This window comes from Zalophus californianus, chromosome 10, assembly GCF_009762305.2.
Source record: "Zalophus californianus isolate mZalCal1 chromosome 10, mZalCal1.pri.v2, whole genome shotgun sequence".
Taxonomy (NCBI): Eukaryota; Metazoa; Chordata; class Mammalia; order Carnivora; family Otariidae; genus Zalophus; species Zalophus californianus.
Genome location: NC_045604.1, coordinates 44,076,531 through 44,096,766, shown reverse-complemented (window position 1 = coordinate 44,096,766; position 20,236 = coordinate 44,076,531). Strand labels below are relative to the sequence as shown.

General features: G+C 46.2%; 2 protein-coding genes across 4 annotated transcripts in view; one reads left to right on the top strand and one right to left on the bottom strand.

Moving 5' to 3' along the window:
• NMNAT2 (nicotinamide nucleotide adenylyltransferase 2) overlaps positions 1 to 15,789 on the top strand; it is a 207,008-nt gene extending 191,219 nt beyond the window's left edge. The window contains exons 12-13 of one of the 2 annotated variants that reach the window (XR_003522938.1): positions 3,353 to 3,437; positions 15,603 to 15,789. Coding sequence is in view for 1 of the 2 variants with exons in the window: in XM_027610330.1 (XP_027466131.1) it covers positions 3,353 to 3,368 (16 nt within the window). In the remaining variant the exon portion in view is untranslated. Of the gene's footprint in view, positions 1 to 3,352; positions 3,440 to 15,602 lie in introns of those variants that run through there. The other variant, XM_027610330.1, reaches the window with a different exon arrangement.
• Positions 1 to 20,236, bottom strand: part of LAMC2 (laminin subunit gamma 2) — a 54,938-nt gene that overhangs the window by 4,818 nt on the left and 29,884 nt on the right. For both annotated transcript variants that reach the window (XM_027610322.2, XM_027610323.2), the window contains 17 exons: positions 19,296 to 19,394; positions 16,763 to 16,899; positions 15,643 to 15,765; positions 14,620 to 14,809; positions 13,421 to 13,533; positions 12,251 to 12,469; positions 11,453 to 11,635; positions 10,272 to 10,517; positions 7,940 to 8,085; positions 6,758 to 6,914; positions 6,268 to 6,473; positions 4,699 to 4,778; positions 3,459 to 3,608; positions 2,815 to 2,959; positions 1,955 to 2,104; positions 1,290 to 1,404; positions 145 to 344 (listed from right to left, as the gene is read on the bottom strand). In XM_027610322.2, the coding sequence (XP_027466123.1) occupies positions 145 to 344; positions 1,290 to 1,404; positions 1,955 to 2,104; positions 2,815 to 2,959; positions 3,459 to 3,608; positions 4,699 to 4,778; positions 6,268 to 6,473; positions 6,758 to 6,914; positions 7,940 to 8,085; positions 10,272 to 10,517; positions 11,453 to 11,635; positions 12,251 to 12,469; positions 13,421 to 13,533; positions 14,620 to 14,809; positions 15,643 to 15,765; positions 16,763 to 16,899; positions 19,296 to 19,394 (2,659 nt within the window). The remainder of the gene's footprint in view (positions 1 to 144; positions 345 to 1,289; positions 1,405 to 1,954; positions 2,105 to 2,814; positions 2,960 to 3,458; positions 3,609 to 4,698; positions 4,779 to 6,267; positions 6,474 to 6,757; positions 6,915 to 7,939; positions 8,086 to 10,271; positions 10,518 to 11,452; positions 11,636 to 12,250; positions 12,470 to 13,420; positions 13,534 to 14,619; positions 14,810 to 15,642; positions 15,766 to 16,762; positions 16,900 to 19,295; positions 19,395 to 20,236) is intronic.

Below are 20,236 nucleotides of genomic sequence, written 5' to 3'. Positions count from 1 at the left end.
CACATAAGTGGCTCTGGGGCTGCCACGGACCACGACAGCCCTCTGAGATCTAGGGGCCAAAACGAGCCCAATGCTCTCTCTCTTCCCACACGACCCTTGCGTTTGGGGCTGCACATGCCAACCTGCATTTCGATTTCTCTTTACCTGTTCTATCTTGTCAGTGATCTCCAGGGCCTCCCTGGCTGTGGTCTTGGCCCTCTGGGTGTCGGCAGCAGCACCGCCCAGGGCTGTTTCTGCTTGCTTGGTCTTGTCACTGGCATCTGCGACCTTCTGGCTGATGTAGGAGAGTCTCTCCATGGCCTCTTCTGCTTCTGCTTTTCTGTCTTCAACCTGCAAGTCAAACTCTGAAATGAAGACAAGAAAACAAAAGTGACTTGTGAAACATAACAAATGAAATTGAATGGGGCTGAAGTTTTTAAGAAAAATCCCAGGAAGAGGGTTATTACTGCCTGGGGGCAAGAGTGTGGGAAGTTGTGGCTGTTACCGCCCTTTCTTATCCAGCAGAAAGCCGCTTAAAGGAGGCACTGAAAGGGCCATGATTAGGCCGTTGCTTAGAGAAACTGACAATCAGCCTGCCCTGGGTTCCCACCACTGCAAGAGTATTAAGACCCCAAAGTAGACCAGAAATAGATGAAATCTCTGAAGCCCAAAGTTTCAAGCCAGAGCCTTAAACCCGAAGCTGCCAATGATGAGAATTGGAGGTTGAACAGAATGGGTAGAGAGGTTCTTTCTGTGAAGAAAATCCCAAGACTTGAGAAATGTTTCTTTTTGTTCTTTACTGAAGAAACCTGAAATTATAAACCAAATCTCTACAAGGCACAAACCCAGATTTCCTGGGATCCAGGTGCTGTGACAGTTTGCTCTATCATCACCACAAAGCAACCACATGGATTATATATTGGAATCAACCAGGCTACAAAAGAAAAGGGAAAAATATCGGTGTTGTAGTAGGATGTTGGATCTGTGAAGGACCTTAGAGATCCTTCTTTCTTTAAAGAAGAGGATGTTAGGGTCTGGAAAGGCTGTGACTTGCCTATGGTCACACAGTCTGCTCAGAGCCGTCATGCAGCCCAGCCAAGCTCGGAACTCAAGCCTTCTGACATCTAGTTAAATTCTTTCCACTACATCAAATATTAATACAATTTCTTACTTTAGGAAGGTATTTATTAAGTGTCTGTTAATATCCCAATGTACCTATAATTTAGAGAGATACACAGGGACTCAAAATAAATCAAAGTTGTGGTTATTCCTTTAACATACTCAAGTGACCTGGACCATGAAATGCTTACCTCTGAGGTTCTTTAGGATGTTCTCAACCTCATAAAAAGTGGCATTGCCCATACTTAGTGCTTCTTGGGCTCTGCTTTTAGCAAGGTTGGCACGGGAAAGCAGCTGATCTGATGTCTGTAAACCAGCAGACAGAATAAGATTAGAGTAAATGTAACATACACCTAGAAGGAGCATTCCGACCAGCAGAATCACTTGGACATATTTCTCTTTGTGACAACTGAGTGCTGTGATTCACCAGAAAGTCTAGGGGTGCTGTCGCAAAGCCCTCCACGATCTGGGACAGAGCAAACTTTATAAACCAACGACACATCCTATATAGGGAACAGTCTCAAACGCCAGTCCACTATCAAGGACAAGTACAGTTTTGCAAATCATAATTTTATACTCTAGATACTTCCTAAAGCCAAGCTAGTAGAAAAAGCTGGACCAAAATTGAACTCAGGAGGTCTGAGTCCTATTCCTAGGTTTGAGGGCCGATTCAGTGGGTAGAACAGAACTAATTACATCAAGCTGTCTGTATCTCAGTTACTCCATCTACAAGCAGTGGTACCATGACCTTCAGAGAGTTTCCTAGGGTTGCATATTTATGGCCTCTTGCCATATTTATTCATATGGGAGGCATCCAGTACCTGTTGGTTGAGTGAATGAGTTAATAAAAGGATACCTGTCTCCCATTCTTTCCATTCTGTAAGAGCTGCTGGGTTTCTTCTTCCCAGTTTCCCAGACTGCTTTGCACATGCTTGAACTCATCCATACGCCTAGTCACCAGGCTTGAGAGAGAGTCAGTTTTTTGTTTGATCCTCTTCACTTCTACCTGTGGGCCCAAAGACATGAAGGAGTCTGACTTTCCGCCCACCAGTCGCCACACCAGCCTTCTTAGGAGCTTGAAAACAACAGCAATCCAGACACAAAGTTTAATAGAAATGAAGCAAAATGCCTAATGATAGTCAGGTGGCAGTTTCCCCAAGCATCAAACAGGTCTTGTCTCTCTCTCTCTCTCTCTTTTTAAAATTTACCTGTTGGTTTATACATGCGTGGAAACACTTTTATGGGAATCACTGTGTAGCGCTTTTTGCGTAGGTAGAAAGCTAAATCTTCTTAATGTAATACATTTGTAATAGTTAAAGGAATCAATGACAGAAACAATGTAAAACTTCTGAGAAAAACAAAAGTCTTCTGAATGGCTGTACATAGAAACGTACTATAGTTTGGACCCAAATGTAAATAGCAAGCTTTATCTCTAATAATTTCCCACAAGTTTCAGTAGTCCCCAAAACTAAGGAGGAGATATAAAATTGTTATCCACTCATAGGTTCAGGATGTGGGCTAAGGCTTTCTCAGAGGCAAAGACTGGAGTTTAAGAACAAGGAAATTGTTAACAAGAAGGATATTCTTCCTAATCAAACACAAGAAAGGTCCCTGTGGAGGAAAAGCTGAATGACCAAACCATGGTATGGAACCCCCAGAGAAGCAAGCACCATGGCCCTTCTTCTGTCCACCAAGCACATCAGTACATGCCCTCACCTGAAAAGACTGATCATTGACTCCTGGCAGCTGAGACACAGAATTGAGAAGGCGAAGACTATGCTGATAAGACCTTTCTGCTTCAGTGTCAGTCTGAGGGGCCTCCCCCAACAGCTGCTGGGCCAGGGACTTGGCTTTCTCCAACCTGCAGGGTGGGGAGAAAGAGAACTTTGAGGACTCACTCTTTTTATTAAAAGCATTCATCTTGTTGTGTCAAAAGTATGCAGTTGGAGTTATCAGAAGAACCGAATGAGGTGATGTGACAGATACGCGTCCCTCTCCACAATCTAAACATAAGCCTTAACGTTTATACAGGTTGGGTTGGAAGAATTCAGCCCAAGTTTCCCAAGTCTTGATAATATATTCTTTTTATCTCCCCCATGTCGTCAGATGCATTTACTCAACCACCACAACTTCTCCAAGCATTGCAATCTTTCCGTCAAAACACAAGTTTTACTTAATCAGTCTTTTCTGATTCTCCAGACATAAAGGCATGTCCCTTCCCCCAAATTAACGCTCTCATTCTCTTGTCCCTTAGGAGTAATATCTTTTAATGAAGCACCGATGCCCCTCGACCGTGGTTTGCACTACACCCTGGAAGGATGCGGATAATCTTGGCCCAGGTGAGGACCCGTCGAACATACTTTCCCATAAGCCCTTGCACCGCAGAGCCGTCCGGGCTGCCCCCGCCGCCTCCTTCCTGCAGGGCCTTGTGTGCCAGGGACAGTGCTTGTTTGGAATAGTCCTCGGTTTCCCTTACCAGCTGCTCCATGTTACTGGCTGACCCAACATGGCTGAAAGGATTAAAAACAAAGAATTGGAGTTTTCATTGCAAGGGGCTTCCTTTAAGTCTTTTATTGGAAGGAAGGGAGAGGAGTAAGGGAACTGGTTTGTCTAGAAAAGCCAAACAGAATCAACCGAGATTAGACGGAATTAGAGGATCTGTCAGGAAGCAGGAGGTGTTCTGGAGATGGAGCTCATGTCTTAGACCCTAGCTGGTGATCTTTTCCGTTTATGGCGTAACCAGGGCAGCAGGGTGTGGGGCGGGGAGACGGGTGCGAGCAGTCTCAGGGGGATAAAGTACCGCATTTATAAGCTGTTTTGTGCAGGAAGAAACACCTAGGTCTTATTTCATCCAGGACCCACCCCTCTCCCCTCACTTTTGCTTTTATTCTACATTGGGTCTACCACTAGAGGGGACAGAGCCTGCCAATAAAATCCCCCAAATGCTTACAAAGTGATAAAAACAAACAACAACAACAAACAAGCTCAGCAGGCAGTTTATGCTACAAAACACAAATCAACCTCCTTCACTGACTGAATTCCATCTGGGATTAGCAGAGCCTGCTACCCTGCTGAGCACTCTGCTAGGAGCAAACCTCTTTAACACGGTAGGATTTACAGTCAGGCAAGGACTAGGGAGCAGCCTGTTATCCCTGGGGTCCTGCAGAGCCGGTTTTGGGGAGGAGGTTCCCTCTCTGCAGTCTTGGCTCCCACAGGCTAGCAAACAACTCGTTGCTACTTGTTCCCAGGCTTGATGTGGGAGCCTGGGAGTCCCTCAAAGCTGCAGAACGTTCTTTTCCAAAGGCTGATTCATTTCACGGGGCCCGAAAAAGCACATCTGACACACACCAGAGCCATACTGTGAGTCATAGAAAAATCTGGGGTAAAAAACACCCCCACCCCCAACACTTGCCAAATGACCATGCCCAGTGGCCACCTACACAGGCTAAAAGCCAAGAGGTTTAAAAAAATGGCTTCAAGGCAAGGAAAGGGCTGCAAAGGTGCCGAGAGGTAATGAATATATTGCTTAGGTCCTGAATACCCTACCGTCTTGTTCAAGTCTGGCCTTGCACAGGTAGTCCGAAGCAGGGGCCCGCTTACCTGTCTGCCAATCTTGTGGCCTCCTCGGCCAGGCTTTTAAAACCATTTGGCCCCACGTAGTGCTCTGAGGAAGGAATGTTCTGTGGAAAAAGGAGAATTGGTTAAAGCTTTGCACTCAGCCCGGGAGCCTAAGTAGGTTCTGCATCTGTCCTGTTAGAACTAGTTGTCATTAGCCACAGAGCATTCTACACCCTGACACATCAAAAGTCCCTAGTCACCATGATCATTACATTTAAAAAAAAAAGTATAGACAAGAATAAAGTAGAAATCCAGGGCTCCTGGGTGGCTCAGTTAAGCGTCTGACTCTTGATTTCAGCTCAGGTCATGACCTCAGGGTTGTGAGATTGAGCCCCGCATTGGGCTCCCTGCTCTGCGGGGAGTCTGCTTGAGATTCTTTTCCTGTCCCTCTCCCTCAGCCCCTCCTCTGCTTGCTCGCTCTCTCGAATAAATAAATCTTAAAAAAAAAGAGAATAAAGTGGAAATCCAATTTAAAAAAACTGTAAATAGAAATAGATTCATTTAAGAATATATATATGTTAATAGTATTTTCATATGTATTTAAAGTCAACAGACTATATACCAAGTTTCAATGATGGTTCTTTTTTTTTTTAAAGATTTTATTTATTTTATTATTTGAGAGAGAGAGAATGAGAGACAGAGAGCTCGAGAGGGAAGAGGGTCAGAAGGAGAAGCAGACTCCCCGCTGAGCAGGGAGCCCGATGCGGGACTCGATCCCGGGACTCCAGGATCATGACCTGAGCCTAAGGCAGTCGCTTAACCAACTGAGCCACCCAGGCGCCCTCAGTGATGGTTATTTCTTAATAATGGGATCATAGGGGATTTTTATTTATTTTCTAAATTTTCTACAATAAATATTATTTTTGTAATAAGGGGAAAAAATCAGTACACATTATTCTTTAAATCCTTCGTTTTGCCAGCATAAAACCTGATTATCTTCCAGGATCCTTTATTCATTTTCTACCCACCCACCTACACTACTGTCACCATCACCTTCTTTGCTGAGAAAGAGAGGAGGGCCCATTCAAATCTCTCCCTCCTATCACACTACAAACTACATCGTTAAGAAAATCACGTTGGCAACAATTTTTTCCCCTTTCCAGAATCCTGTCTTCACTGGATTCCTTCCTTCTCCCCACCATTCCTCCCGTTTCATTTGTTCATGAAATGGACATTCACTCATTCATTCCTTCATTCATTCATGCGGCAAACATGTATCACAGCCACACACTGTGCTGGGGGCTGAGAATGCAAACATGAGCAAAACTAAATCCTGCCCACTAGGAGCTAACCAGCTAGGAGGTGTGCAGCAAGAAGGGAGAGGAGAGAGGGCCAACATGAGGTTATGGTTAGCAAGAAATGAGCTAGAAAGAACATACAGGCAGTAAAATGGGAAACTGCAGGAAGCCCAAGAACACAAAGAACAGGTACGCCTGTTTCAAGGAAGAGAAGTTCAGCTCTCTACCGGGTAGACCGAAGAGTGTGAGAGACGGCGGGTGGGTGCCCCGATATGGCAGTGATCCTCACTACCCTGAACCCAGCGACACCTACAGTGTTTCTCAGGGAGGCCTCGCTCTCCTCCAGGCTCAGGTGCATCTGGGTGACCAGTCTGTGAGTATCCTGAGCTCGGTCCTGATACTGACTGCCCAGGGCCCGGAGTCTTTCCATAGTCGTCTTGAGGTCATTGAGGCGGTTCCAGTAGCCAGTCTCTTCGCTCCTTGCCTTGACCAACTGGAGACTGAGAGATTTACTAGCACCTGGTGCCAACAAGGAAGAGGAGGTTGAGCACTTCTGGAGTCAGCACAGAGAAACAGGACATGAGGGAGGGTTGAAGAGTGACTTTGACTGGCTAATGGCAAAATGGTAAAAACCCAATAAATGAACGCATGCAGCCACTCTCTTATCACCATCATTCAGGTCCCAGGAGATCGCAGACAGTCCTTTTCTCTCTCCAAGTGCTGGACAGAGACACCCACCGAGCTGATACCCGACAGAAGATTATACATTCCCTTCTGTCTAAAGGGCAATTGGCCTTCATCACCTTCTGAAATCTGGGCTTCTCTCAGAATGTCCTGAAGGGCCTGCTCAGCCTGTTGCATCCTGCCTTCCAGCTCTGTGTCAGGCACCACTCTGCCACCACCCTGAGCCCTTGAAACCAGGGCCTCCAGGCTCTGGAGCTGCTGCATAAACTGGTCCATCTGAAACCACACAGGAAAGAGGATCAGACTGTGGGGATCACAGTCCAATACCAGGTACTCAGGGGAGAACAGCTAAAAGCCCAGAAATGCTTGGCATGTCATGGTAGTTAAAGATGCTAGAGCCTAGAGTTTGAGTCCTGGCCCCACTACTCATTAGCTGTCAGTGTGACCTTGGGCAAGTCACTTTCATTACCCATTAGATGGGGATAATAATAATATCTCATAGTTATTACTTGGACGAAGTGAGTTAGTATTTGGATAGTGCTTGGAACACTGTCTGGAACAAAGAAAGTGCTATAGAGGGCAGGTTAAATAGAAAAGTTAACAAAAAAAACAAGTTGAGTTTGTTCTACCTTTGGGGCTCTGTTTGGGCCTTTTCTTCCTTCGCCCTTGACCCCAACAAAATAATAATAACTAACAACAACATCAATTTCATTCTTCTCTGGAATGTGAATGAGAAATTTCTGGAGGCCATTCTTGTTTGAGCAGCCTTGACACCTTCTAGACTCCTCAAATCTACATATTTACGTTTTTCTTCGTTTGTTTTACAAAGACATCTCTTGGAAAAAATCCAGCTAGGAAGTGGCATGTTATAAGTGGAAAGAGTACTGAACTGAGCAAAGTCTCCAAACATTTGCAATTTTTCAGTCACGTGGCCAGGTGGAACCAAGAATCAGGGAACTTTGGGTGGGACTCTTGGTTCCACCTGGCCATGTGACTGAAAAATTGCAAATGTTTGGAGACTTTGCTCAGTGACTGACTTTAGAATGTCTTCTCTTGCAGATTGACTAAGTCATCAAGAGTCCCAAATCAGACAGTATCTTCAAAAGGGATCTTGAAAATGGTGTATATAAGAGCACAAACCTGAAGCATTATTACTTCTATATGGAAGTTTTTAAAGAAAGAAATAGTAATCTCCACCCTCATCGCCAGGAGACTAAGAGGGTCCTAGATTTGTGACAGACCCACCCAGTGGACACCTAACGATTTTACTCATGGGGGTGAGGGCTGGGCGGCATGCACACCTGAATCTTCACTTGATTATAGCAAGCTGGACAGCTGGTTAGTGCTGCATGCTCACAGGTGAGGCCGCCAAATCCCGGCTTGCAAACACAGCTGCCATCATTTCTACATTCCCCAGGCTCTGAGCCCGCTGGGTTGCAGTTGCAAGCTAGAGACAAAAGACAGACAAACAGAAAGCATTCATATCAAGCTAATTCTAGAAACTGGAGGGTATGGCAAAGATAAAAGGAAGAAGTTCAAGTGACCAATGGCAAAGTCACTGCACACTGTGCTAGATTCGTCTCTCGCCTGTGCCTCTAAGCACATTTCTTTTTTTTTAATTTTTTATTGTTATGTTAATCACCATATATTACATCATTAGTTTTTGATGTATCTAAGCACATTTCTAATATAGATAGATCTTAGGAATCATCTAGAAGTTGTTTGGTGTGGGTGTGGATAAAGAGATCCTACAACAGTCCACCCTTTCCGGTGGCACTTACTCTTTTTTTCCTCCCATTAAATTGTGAGCCTGTTAGATATTCTGTAGGCACTCTAGCTTTGCTCAAAAGGGGAATAACATGTCTTCTGGGCCTATTACATGCCAGATGTAATCTGTATCTATTTTACAGATGAGGACTATGAGCTCAGAGAGGTTGAGTAATCTATCCTAGGTCACACAGCAAGTAAATGGTAAACCGGAATGAGAGCTTGGAAAGAGGCATTGCTCTTTTCTTTTTGCTCTGCTGCCTTTGATGTAGGAAATGCAGTAAAAAAAAAAAAAAGCAGTACCTTTATTCATTCATACTGATTGTGTACCTACCACGTGCCACACTGTTCTAGGAGCTGAGGATATACCAGTGGGTGAGACACCGCACTAAGGGAGTTACGGTGATTCTCTGGGTTGCCCTATGGCGCTCACAAAACACTTGGCACACGGTAATATGATCACATATCTAAGTATACTGTCATTATTTGCTTACATACTTGTGTGTCTTCCTTATTAGCATATGATCTCTTTGGGGGCTGGAACTGACTTATGACCTCAGTATGTAGCTGCACATTGGGTCCATGGTAGTAGGTGCTTGACAACAGATGGTAGAGTGAAGAAATGTGTGGTCTAAAGCCAGTGAAGTCTCTATTAATAGCACCTTGTAACTGGTATTTATCCTTTACAGTGTACCTTCTCAGATTCGATTTCATTTTATATTTGCAACCACTTTGAGTTAAATATTATTCATCCGTATGAAGACACTGACGCTCAGAGAGATCAATTGGCATAACCAGTGTAATACAATAGATATGGTAAAAAACTAGACTTGAACTCAGTACTGCTCATAGCATGTGGGCTCTTTCCTTATCAGGGGGTACTTTCTAACACATCAGAGCTAACCCACAGGTTGGGGTTAGGGCAGGTGGGATTTGTGTTCCTGGGTGGAAGGCCCAGGTTAAACAGAGGTCCCCGGGCATTTCCAGGGCTGGGGATTCTGGGGTGAGTGGGAGGTGCTGGGCTCCCTGCAGACCTCCTGGGGAACCAGGAGCCCTCCCATCTGGGTGCCCAGAGGCCCTCTCTGGCTCTGTTATAATAAACAAGCCCCTGAATTCTGGGCACCAGGGCTAGTCTGGGACCTTTGTGACTGAGGGGTGAGTCTGTGGGGCAGGCCAGCATCCTAGAACTGAACTTGAACTTGCCTAGAACTAAACTTGCCTCCTGAAAATAACATGTACAGAAGCTTGATAGAAGGGTCGAGCGAGAAGACTGATGTATACATTTACACTTTGATCCGAAGCAGCCCTAAGGAATGCGCCCTGATAGCGGTAGGCTGAAGCCAAGTCTCATTAGTAGAACTTGGAACTGTTACCTTTGTCTACATCAATTACACTGATTTCCTGAGAGGGTCTTTTAAACTGCTGCCCACCCCCCCACCCCCACCCCCCTGCCGCATGTGTTCAGGCTTAGTCTCAAGTCGTTTCCTGCTGTCCTGGAACGAGCTTGGCAGCACTCCTGCCAAGCCTTGGAATGAGGCATATGGCCTGGCCCCATTCCATCTCCTCTTCCACTCAGGAATGTAAACTCGACCCTTTTCTCTTCTCCCGCCCAGCTTTAACCCATTCAACATCCTCCAGCTCTGTCCTCCAGAAGCCTGCTGCAGGGGTCTTAAGGCCTTTGACAGGTGAGAGGTCCAGACTGTTCGTAGGCCAGTTGGTCAGAGAAACCAAAGCGGCCTACTCTTATTGCTGCTGGCCTCGCTGATCGGTAGTTCTCACATGTGTGCAAGCCAGTGAGCTTACACGTACCCACGTGCGTGCGCACCCCCCCGCAACCGGACAACCTGTCTGGGGATGCAGTCCTACCTCGACACTTGTCCGCCGGGTTGGGAGCCAACGGGTCCCCAAAGTAGCCTGCTTTGCACTGGTCGCAGTGGACACCTGCTGTGTTGTGGATGCACTTCAGACACCTGCCTGTCAGGCGGTCGCAGTTCCCAGAGGCACTGGGGTCCACGTTGTTGTTGCACTGACAGGGCTGACAAGGCCTCACTGGGCCACGTTCCCCAAAGGGGTCCCCAAAGTATCCATCGGCACAGAGCTCACAGCGGGCTCCTGGAAGGAACAAATGCCCAAGCCTGAGTGGTCATCTGCTGGCAGCAAGACCAGTCGCCCTTCCAGAAGAGCTTCCCACCCTGGACCCCAGAACAGTAGCCTCAGGGGTAGGTGCTCAGGGCAAGAGCTGAGCTCTTTCGCTCCACGGTGGTCCCCGATGTTAGAACACAGCAGCCCTGCTAGGAGGCTTCCTGCCAGTTAACTAGGTGGTCGGGGAAAAGTCAGATTTATAGCAATACCACTGAGGCTGTCGCTGAAGAATTAACTTTTTTCAGATGGGCCAGCAGAGGGATGTGCCTTTATTCTTTTATTTATTTATTTTTTTAATTAATCTCCACACCCAACGTGGGGCTCGAACCCACAACCCCGAGACCCAGCGTCGCATGCCCTACCGACTGAGCCAGCCAGGCGCCCCAGGAGAGAGATGTGACAAACTAAGTTTCCCTTCTGTTCCCTGGTTCATCGTGTAAAGCTTAGTTAAACCACGTATTTCGGGGCGCCTGGGTGGTTCAGTCGATTAAGCATCTGCCTTTGGCTCAGGTCATGATCTCAGTCTTGGGATTGAGTCCCGAGTCGGGCTTCTTGCTTAGTAGGGAGGCTGCTCCTTCCTTTCCTCCCCACTCATGCTCTCTCTCACTATCTCTATATGTCTCTCTCTCTCAAATAAATAAGTAAAATCTTTAAAATAAACCACATATTTCATCTGAAAACTTCATCTCCTAATGACAAACCTAAAACAACATTAACCATACGTACATCCCCTATAAACCATGCCCTGCCCTTCCTCCATCCACCCTTTGGGCGCATTCTTATCTTTAGAATGAGCCCTTCTACAGTAACCCTAAGTAATTATAATCCCCTAGAGACTGCTTGGAATAGCAGCCATTCACGGGAATTCATGGTGCCCGTGCGGGGGCAGCAGTGCGGGGCCTTACCCGTGACCCCCTGGGGACAGTTATTGCACACCACCTCCTCTGTCTCTGGCATGACAGAGCAGCTGAACCCGTTGTGGCAGGGACACGGCTTGCAGCTGCGGGGGTCGTGTGGGTCGTTGTAGAAACCGATGGGGCAGTCGGCGCACTCGATGTCAAGGTTTTCATCCCCTGAATAACAGTCTCCTGGGAGGCAGAGGAAGAAGGGAGGGCAGAGAAACGAGCAGGGTAAAACAATACACTTCCTGTGATATGGGTGATGCGTGGGAGGCAGAGCTCTGGAACCAAAACTTTCCTTTCTGAAGCTTTCCCCGAAGTGTCTGAGCACCGGCATTCACCTTTGCCCTAGTACCAACTCTAAACCTGGCCACGACCCTGACTCTTACGTGGCTCCCCCATGCTCAGTAGACCTAGCTTCCTTTCCCACCCATAATGTAACACGCCCCCCCCCCATGGCCTGACACCATTTGTCCGCACATTCATTCAGGCCCTGACATTGCTTTTGATCTCTCCAAACAATTGAAACTTGACACCAACGACACCCCCAGCACTGAACCATGACAGCCGTCTCCTGTAACCTGGTACCTTTCCCACACCCTCGCGGCATGTTCCATAATGAAAAGGATTGAGTGTAATAAAGCACCATGTCCATCTTCTCTGACTCCAGCCCTACCTTCCTAATCCTTTCCTGTCTCCGAAATGAGTGCAGGCAGAGTCTTCCTTACACAGCTGTCTCTTGCACGGGAGACCCCAGTCACCTGACCACCCCCGGCCACCTGGGCCAGGTGTCCTTTCACGCACCTGTGTCTGGATCGCAGGCTCCTCCCCCCTGGCAGTTACAGGGAATACAGGTGCCAAAAGGTCCCAGTCTGGCAGAATCTCTTTTGTAGCCGGAAGCACAATCCTGGCAGAACTGGCCCTTGTAGCCAACGGGACACACGCACTGTTCGACCCAGGGAGCTGGGGCTCCGGAGATGGGGCGGGCTGAAATCAGGGTCACATTGTCGAGGTACCCAGTGCCTGCCATTCGGAGATCGGGTTAGAAAGAGCAAGTGGTGAGGTCGAAAGATCTAAAGGCAGGCCTCTCTTTGGATTTTATTTTTCTTAACTCGCTAACAAAGACAGGTGGCGTTCACTCACTATGCCCTGGGTAGACGTACCGCCATCCGTCCTGACTGACGCACAGGCTGTGGTGTCAGGAAAGGCAGGGTTTAAATTTTGGCTCCACCCTCGCTAGCTGTGCGAATTGGGCAAGTCACACACAACTTGCTACCATGGTGTTTCCTCAAGTGTGGAAGAGAAGTAACAGTGGTAGGGACCTCCCGTGTTGGTTATGAAATGAAATGAGACAATGCATATATTATAATGTGCCTGGCTCGAAGTAAAGATTCAATAAAATTGTTAACAAACACCTTTTCTACGTGCTGTTTGATTCGCTTCGTTAGTGATGTGGAAATTAGGCATGCCAGCGAGCGATGCTTCCTGTTTATGTAAGTGCTAAAAAGCTCAAGGAACTCACATTTACAGAATTCCAGGTGGGATCGGAGTCCCCCCATGTGAAGTTCAATAAAAGGAGTTAACAGAGTACAGGTGATGTCTGAACACGGTAGCACCGAGTATAATCCCCAAGGAGCAGCAACTCAAGGAACAGAGGGCTGAGTTGTAGATGCCATTTCCTAGCTAAGGGGATAAGCCCATTTGTTGTAGATTATCTTCTTCAAATAATCAGCTTTCATCTAAATTTGGAGACTCTTAAGCAAAGGAGCATCATTCACTCTTCATTGGGGTTAACTTCTTTTTAGAGGAACATTACTTTTAACAACTTCTAGAGTATAAGAATTTAGACCCAATCGGAGACCCTCCATCAAAACCACCAAGTAGTTTACCTACTTGTTTGGAGACTGTCACCACCTCAGGAAGCTGAGACAAACTCAAACCTAAGAGAGAAATTAATTTTCCTTCCTCACTTACTGTATTCTCCATAAGTAGCTCGGATCCGCAGGGCTGTGAGGTTACGCAGTAACCTCCGATACTCGAAGTAACTCAGCTGGGGGCTCCAATTACTGTTTGGACGTTCATTTAATCTGAGGGATTTAAAGCCCAAAGCTTAAAAATACAACTCTTATCAAGTCTTATAATTTGTATACACGATATAAATTATATGCCCAAGAAGGTGGGAACCGCTAAACCCCTTCATGGCCCTGCCTAGAGGGGGATGAAGGATGGGTAGCTGCATCCTTGTAGGCTTAAACTTGGAGTTTGCTCTCTCTGCAGGGAGCATGAACCCCACAGGAAGTGATGGAGGGCATCCCAGTGCAAGAAGCACAGCCCCAGGGGTCATGGCTTCCAGTGCTGGCCTGAGTCCTCAGAGACCACTTTCTATTCCTGGCCACACAAAACGTAATATCAGGAACATCGCTGAGTTCAAGAAGCTCTGACCCTCAAGAGAGCTACCATTAATTTTTGGGTTTGTTGTTTAAATGGTTGGTTAACTGAGCACATTTCACTTACTCTTTTCAAAAGTCAGCTTTCACGTTCTACGTTGGACACGTCCAATACTTCTTCATTTAGCATGATGATATCTCATAGCATCATATCATCATCGCCTGCACAGGTCTTTCAAATGTTGTTCTGTTTTTTACTGGAATCCTTCCAGGAACAACCCAACTTCTTTTCTTTAGTTCACTGACCTCACTTCTCACTGTATTCCTCTCCCCCACTCCACACTTCACTCATGCTTAACTACTTAGAATTTCCTAACGCACAAAACGTCCTCAAGCGTGATTATTTCCCCTGCCTTGCTCACCTTCCCCGCCCTCCCCTTTCTATCCTTAGAAAACTGTTCTTCACTTGTCATGTTTTCTTGGGAAGCTTCCCTTGATCGCTCCCATGTGGGTTACTTATGCCTCCTCTGTGTGTTCAAAATACCTATGCCCACCTTGCCTATCTTGTCACTTAACAAGCCACACTGTAATATTCTGTTTATTTTTTTCTCCCATTGGCCTGTCAAGGGCCTGAGGGCAGGAAGCACATACTGTTTCTGTACATAACACCATGTCTGGTTACATGAAAGGTGCACAGAAAAGCTTGTTAAAAGAACGAATGATCGAATGCATGAACAAAGGATGTGGACTTCAGTCACCTGACCCACTTGTAGTCACTCTTTTTACCTGAACGTGTAAGTCTTGGTGATCCCACAAGGCAGCGTCTTGCCCAGAGGCATCAACGGACCTGTGACCCGTAGACCAGCACCTTCCAGGATCACATCGTGGGCGGATGCGTGTCTGCCTCCCCTGTCCACACGGTAGTCAAAAGACAGGGTTTGCCCATAGCTCACCTGTTGATTCCCAAGAAATTTGGCTGTGAAATAGAATTTGAAAAGACTGAGATCAGTGTGAAACTGGAGAAGTAAATGAGCTAGCAAGTTTGCATTAATGTTGGTGATTTCTGTTGGAGTCCTGTGTCATCAATGTACCACTATGCCCCCAACCACCCTTCCAGAAGAAGCAGTTCGTGGATGTGGCCATCCTGCCACTGGCTACGAAGGAGAGTTAGTGACTGACATGTTAAAAGGGCCATGTTGTAAGACAATTCCATGTATTAGATGATTCACAGCATGGCCCTGTGAATACCTGGGATATAAAGGTCCCAGGTATGTTGGGAATAGTACCATTTGTTACATAATGCTTTATAGTTCACAGACTTCATTATGTTTGATGTTAATAATCCTTGGAGGAATTATTATCCCCACTTAACACCTGCGAGAACTGAAATTTGGAAAGGTTAAGAGGACAACTTACCTGAACACCACATAGTAGCTAATGAAATGAACTACTAATACTTATGTTTTTAATGTACAAGTGGTTAAAACTGAGAAAACCTTATTTTCACTTTTCTGCTTCTCAGTAGATCCACAGATGTGACCTCTGTCTCTCTTTCTTGTCTTGATGGAAAACCTAGAAACTTCCCATTTGACGAAAGTAGGAACCTCAGCCAGGGACTGTCTGCCTGGATACACAGTCCTGTTCTATCGTATCATGACTTTGTCAATAGGGCTGAAGCCCCAACTGTCTTCTGGAGATACTGCTTTTCTGAGCACCAGGTGATATGGTTTTCACATTTGCTAACTCCATTTTTCTCTCCTGACTTCTAGGCTTATAGGTTGGCTTCTATAAGAAAAATACTGTACATACCAGGAGCGACAAAATAGACGGGGTCTGATCGTCGTGCTGAGCTGAACACGTCCCGATGATGCTGGGACCACTGGAGCTTTGCAGGAGACCCATTTCTTTGGATAGCCTTCCAGCCATCAACATCTGGAATGCAAATAAAACCACTCTGCATTTGACAGACAAACCTCATCGTCTATTGAGCTAAATAAGGCAACACTTGATTGCCAAAAAGTCTTAGAGGTGAATAGCTCGTGGGGTTTTTTTAATAGTTCCACATTCGTGTGCAGTCCTTAAAATGTCCTATGCTCCACTCCACTTGGGTCTCAACTTCACCTGCTCCCACCCCACACCAGCTCTGACTTCTTTGCATCTGATTCTCATAATAAGAGAGCATGTTTTCATCTGCCTGTAGAGTTCATACTTTTATTTTATTTACATGCCTGTTTAGGGTCTGGCCTTTGTGAGTGGAGAGGGTCCAGTATGTTCCAACAGAAACTCAAAGTTGAAATCATGTCACTCTCCTAGATTTTTATGGGGTTTTGCTTGATAACTAATTTCACATATATTAACTCATGGAAAGTATGTGAAAACAGTATTTTTTTTTAAAAGATTTATTTATTTTAGAGAGATTGAGCACATGTGAATGGGAGGAGGGGCAGAGGGCGAGAATCTTTCAAGCAGAGTTGTAGGGTCAATCCCACGACCCATGGGATCATGACCTGAGCTGAAACCAAGAATTGGATGTTCAACCGACTGAGCCACCCAGGCGCCCCCGAAAGCAGTATTATTAATGAGTGTGAATTCCAGGAAGACTCACACAAGCCCCCCCTCAATCCAAATGAAAGACTCTTTTGTGGTTTTAAAATACATGGAGGTGGGAAGTGCAGGGAGATGAAAATCTGGTCTCTTTTTAGTTATTCTTTTAAGTTATTCATATACCAGTATGAGTCAGCTGTGCAGCTATGACTTTTTTAAGACATTGGGATCTGCCTTATTGCCCAGACAAAATAATGTCCTTTAAAAGCCAGAAGAGAGTTGCTAAAGACTATGCAAAGGTCCCGAGCTGGGACGAGGAGGTTGTCTGTAAGCATAAAGCTCTATACAATGTTAAAAACAAAGTTCTAGAAACAGAACACTTTACCTTGAGAGAAAGTAGAGGTGATTTTATGGACACTGTAGTCTCCAGAGCTGTGGCAGTTGGCTGAATGCCCATAGCAAAAACACTGGGTACAGCCCTCAGGATTTCCCCCATCCAGGTGGTAATAACCTGGTCGACACCTGTGGCAGCATTTTAGCGATCAGGACATTGTTAGAAGTTACTTCTGATTTCACATAGAGAATATGATGACTGATCTTTTCTACTTTCCCTCCTGCCTGGCCCTATTAATTCCCAGAACTGGGAAATACTAACTTACACATACCATCCCCACTCCCGACGGGATGGATAGTCACAGCCCCACTGAGAGAGCATGAACGCTCACTTTTCTGTCCCTGTGGTAGAGCACAATCACACTGGACTTGGTGGCCTGGGAACTTAGTGATTTCCCCATCCCTGGTGAGGAACTGAATGGAGGTCACATGAGCGGGACAAGAAGGGTTGGGGCAGGGGGGCTGTGGAGCTGGCCCTGTCTTCGAGCACGTGTTTAATGGGGGCAAAGAGTGGGAGGTGGGGCCAGGAAAGGAAAGACAAATGTCCCGGCCCCAGCACCTGCGCAGCTGTACGGACCCGCACGAGAACACTAACTGCTGCCCACCATCTCTGCCCCTTATATCCCTGCTCTGTCCACGGGGGAAGAGTTGGGGGGGGGGTATGACAAAGAAGGATGGCTGGAGGCTCCCTACAAAAGCAAAATGTAGGCTGGCGTCCCACCCGCCAGGGGCTTGTCTGAGGACCACAGCTACCAGGCAAGTCGCAGATGTTGGGGTCACAGAAAAGAAAGAAAAGCCAGGGAGGAGTTGTTTTTCTCCGTTCAAGTGAATTACATCCTTCTTCACGAAATAATAATAGTTTCAATGATCATTTATTTAGCGCTGATGCTATGCCAGGCACTTTGTGTATGTTCTCCAATTTACTCCTTGGTACAACCCTATGAGATAGGAGTTGTCATTTCCAATTTCTATTTATTTATTTATTTATTTATATTTATTTATATTTATTATTTATTTTATTTATTTATTTATGAGAATGCGAGAGCGAGCACTCCCAATTTCCAATTTTCTTAGAAAAAGACACCCAGGCCAGAGAGGTTAAGAAACTTGTTCGAGGTCATAGAGCTGGTAAGTGACTGAGACAAGATTTTCAGACCAGGTCCATCTGCCTCTAAGTCATGTGGTCTAATCCACTGCCCCCTACGAGGGGGTCTGTTTATTGTGCAAAATTATAGAAAAGCAGATTAACTGTGAACAGTAAATGCTTCAGAGAACAGCTGTATATAAATAAGCATTGTTTTTTTTCTCTACAGAGCAAGGGCTTAAAAAAAAAATCATTATGGTTTCTTTGGAGGAAACCTGCAGATTAAAAGGGATTAAAAATCAAGGAAGGAAGAGGGGGAGGGGCCCAGAAAGCGAGGGGAGGGAATGAAAAAAAGAAGGGAGGGGAGGAACTAAAGGAAATCAGGCAAAACTCTACGACAGTGTTGAGGGATGTAACCGGGTAATGAATTATGAAGAAAAGTAAGGAAGTGATTATACAGAGGTCAGAACAGTGGTCACTTCTTGAAAGGAAGGAGGGTGTTGCCATTGAGATGGCACATTTTTAGTGAAGGTCTATTTCTTAGAAAAGGTGGTGCTGACAACATTTGTTTTATGTAGTTTTCTGTTTCTGTGTGACACTTGGAAATGAAAAACCTTTTCAAAAAGTGACTCCTCTTTTAACACGGAAGCTGTGGTCCCCTCCCTCCACTGCAGCAGCAAAGAACCCCCTGGAAACACAAGCTGGGAATGCATCTGGTATTTTCTCTGCCCAAGTATAAGTGATTGTCAGGATGCCAAAGGACTGCTTTCTTACTTTTAAGGAAACGAGGAGAATGCCTTTACCTCTGCGCCCAGCCTCCCAGCTATTGTAGGGGAGGGAAGCGTTTTAAGTCTGAGCAATTTGTCCTTAAGGACTGTCCTCAAGCAGCAATGGAGGGTGGATCACTGCTTCCTGCGCCACCTGCCCCAGCATGGCCCGGGGCCCAAAGGGCTCTTACCGCTCCTCCCGGCTCATGTGTGTGCATGCAAGCACCATCCCATCCCTGGGCGTTTCCTTTGCTGCACATGATGGTTATATATGGCCATGTTTCCTCTTACAAGCATTTTCCCAACATGCTTAATTAGGCCAGGACTTTTCTGGGACCAAGCTGAATCAGGTGACCTCATCGTCGCAAGCCACCTTGTATGGGAGCACCTGGGATTCGGAGTCAGCTGGCAAGGGGACTCCCTGGGGCCCTGGGCCTCTGCCACCTTGTAAACAAAGAGAGGGGGCCCCGCAAAAGCATGGGGTCCAGGGAGATTTGGGGGGGCTCAGCTGTATTTTTTTAAAAAGCTAGGATTTTGAGGCCAGCGGGCAGGACAGAGGTCGTCTCTATTTGTTACGTGTCCCTTTTCCACAACTTCACTCAGAGGATGAATTCTCATGCTAGCTGCCAAGAGGCTCTCCCTGCTGTGTCCGTGGGGCCACAGTTCACACGGACCTGTCACAGCGCTCTCCGGTGACAGCTGGTTTGCAGACACAGCGGCCCTCGTCACAGGGCCCCAAGATACCAGCTGGGTCACAGTCACACGTGGAGTCTCTGGGAAAGAAGACAAAGCAAAGTAGGGATGTGTCTCCAAATGCTTCCCGGCTAGCCACATAAAGATCAAGTGCTTCTAAGCAAATGTCACCAACTTGAGTAAATCCTTCGTCTTCGCCGAGGCCCCTCTCGGCTCCCCTTGTCCACGCTCATCCCTCCCAGGCCCTTTAAGGACTCAGTTGTCTAGGCTCACGGTACTCTGAGGGTGACAGTTGGTCCATGAACTGCCTGCCACCTACCCTCAGGCAGAAGAGGGGCTGGCACCAGAATGTGAGCCAAATCCATCACTAAACGGTTCGGTTTGGTTTGGTTTTAGTTTGGTTGACTGTTTGGTTCAGTTGCCTTTTTTTTTTTTAATTTATCATTTGCTTCTCTATTGTTTAATTCATTGATGACTGCTTTCATTGTGATGGGAGTCCATCTACTTGCTATTTTCGTTTATTTAGTTCTTTCTTTTCGTAACACTTCTATCAAGACACAATTCAGGGGCACCTGGGTGGCTTAGTCAATTAAGTGTCTGCTTTCAGCTCAGGTCACCATCCCGGGGTCCTAGGATTCAGTCCCGCATTGGGGTCCCCACTCAGCAGGGAGTCTGCTTCTCCCTCTCCCTCTGCCCCTCCCCACTCCTCATGCTCTCTCTCTCAAATAGATAAATCAAACCTTTAAAAAAAATTAAAAATGTTAAAAAGACACAATTCACATACCATACAATTCACCCATTTAAAATGTACAATTTGCTGGTTTTTAGTAGATTCTCAGAGTAGTAGAATTTAGTAGAGTTTAGTAGATTCCTCAACCATCCCAATCAATTGTAGACCATTTTCAACCCTCCAAAAAGAAGC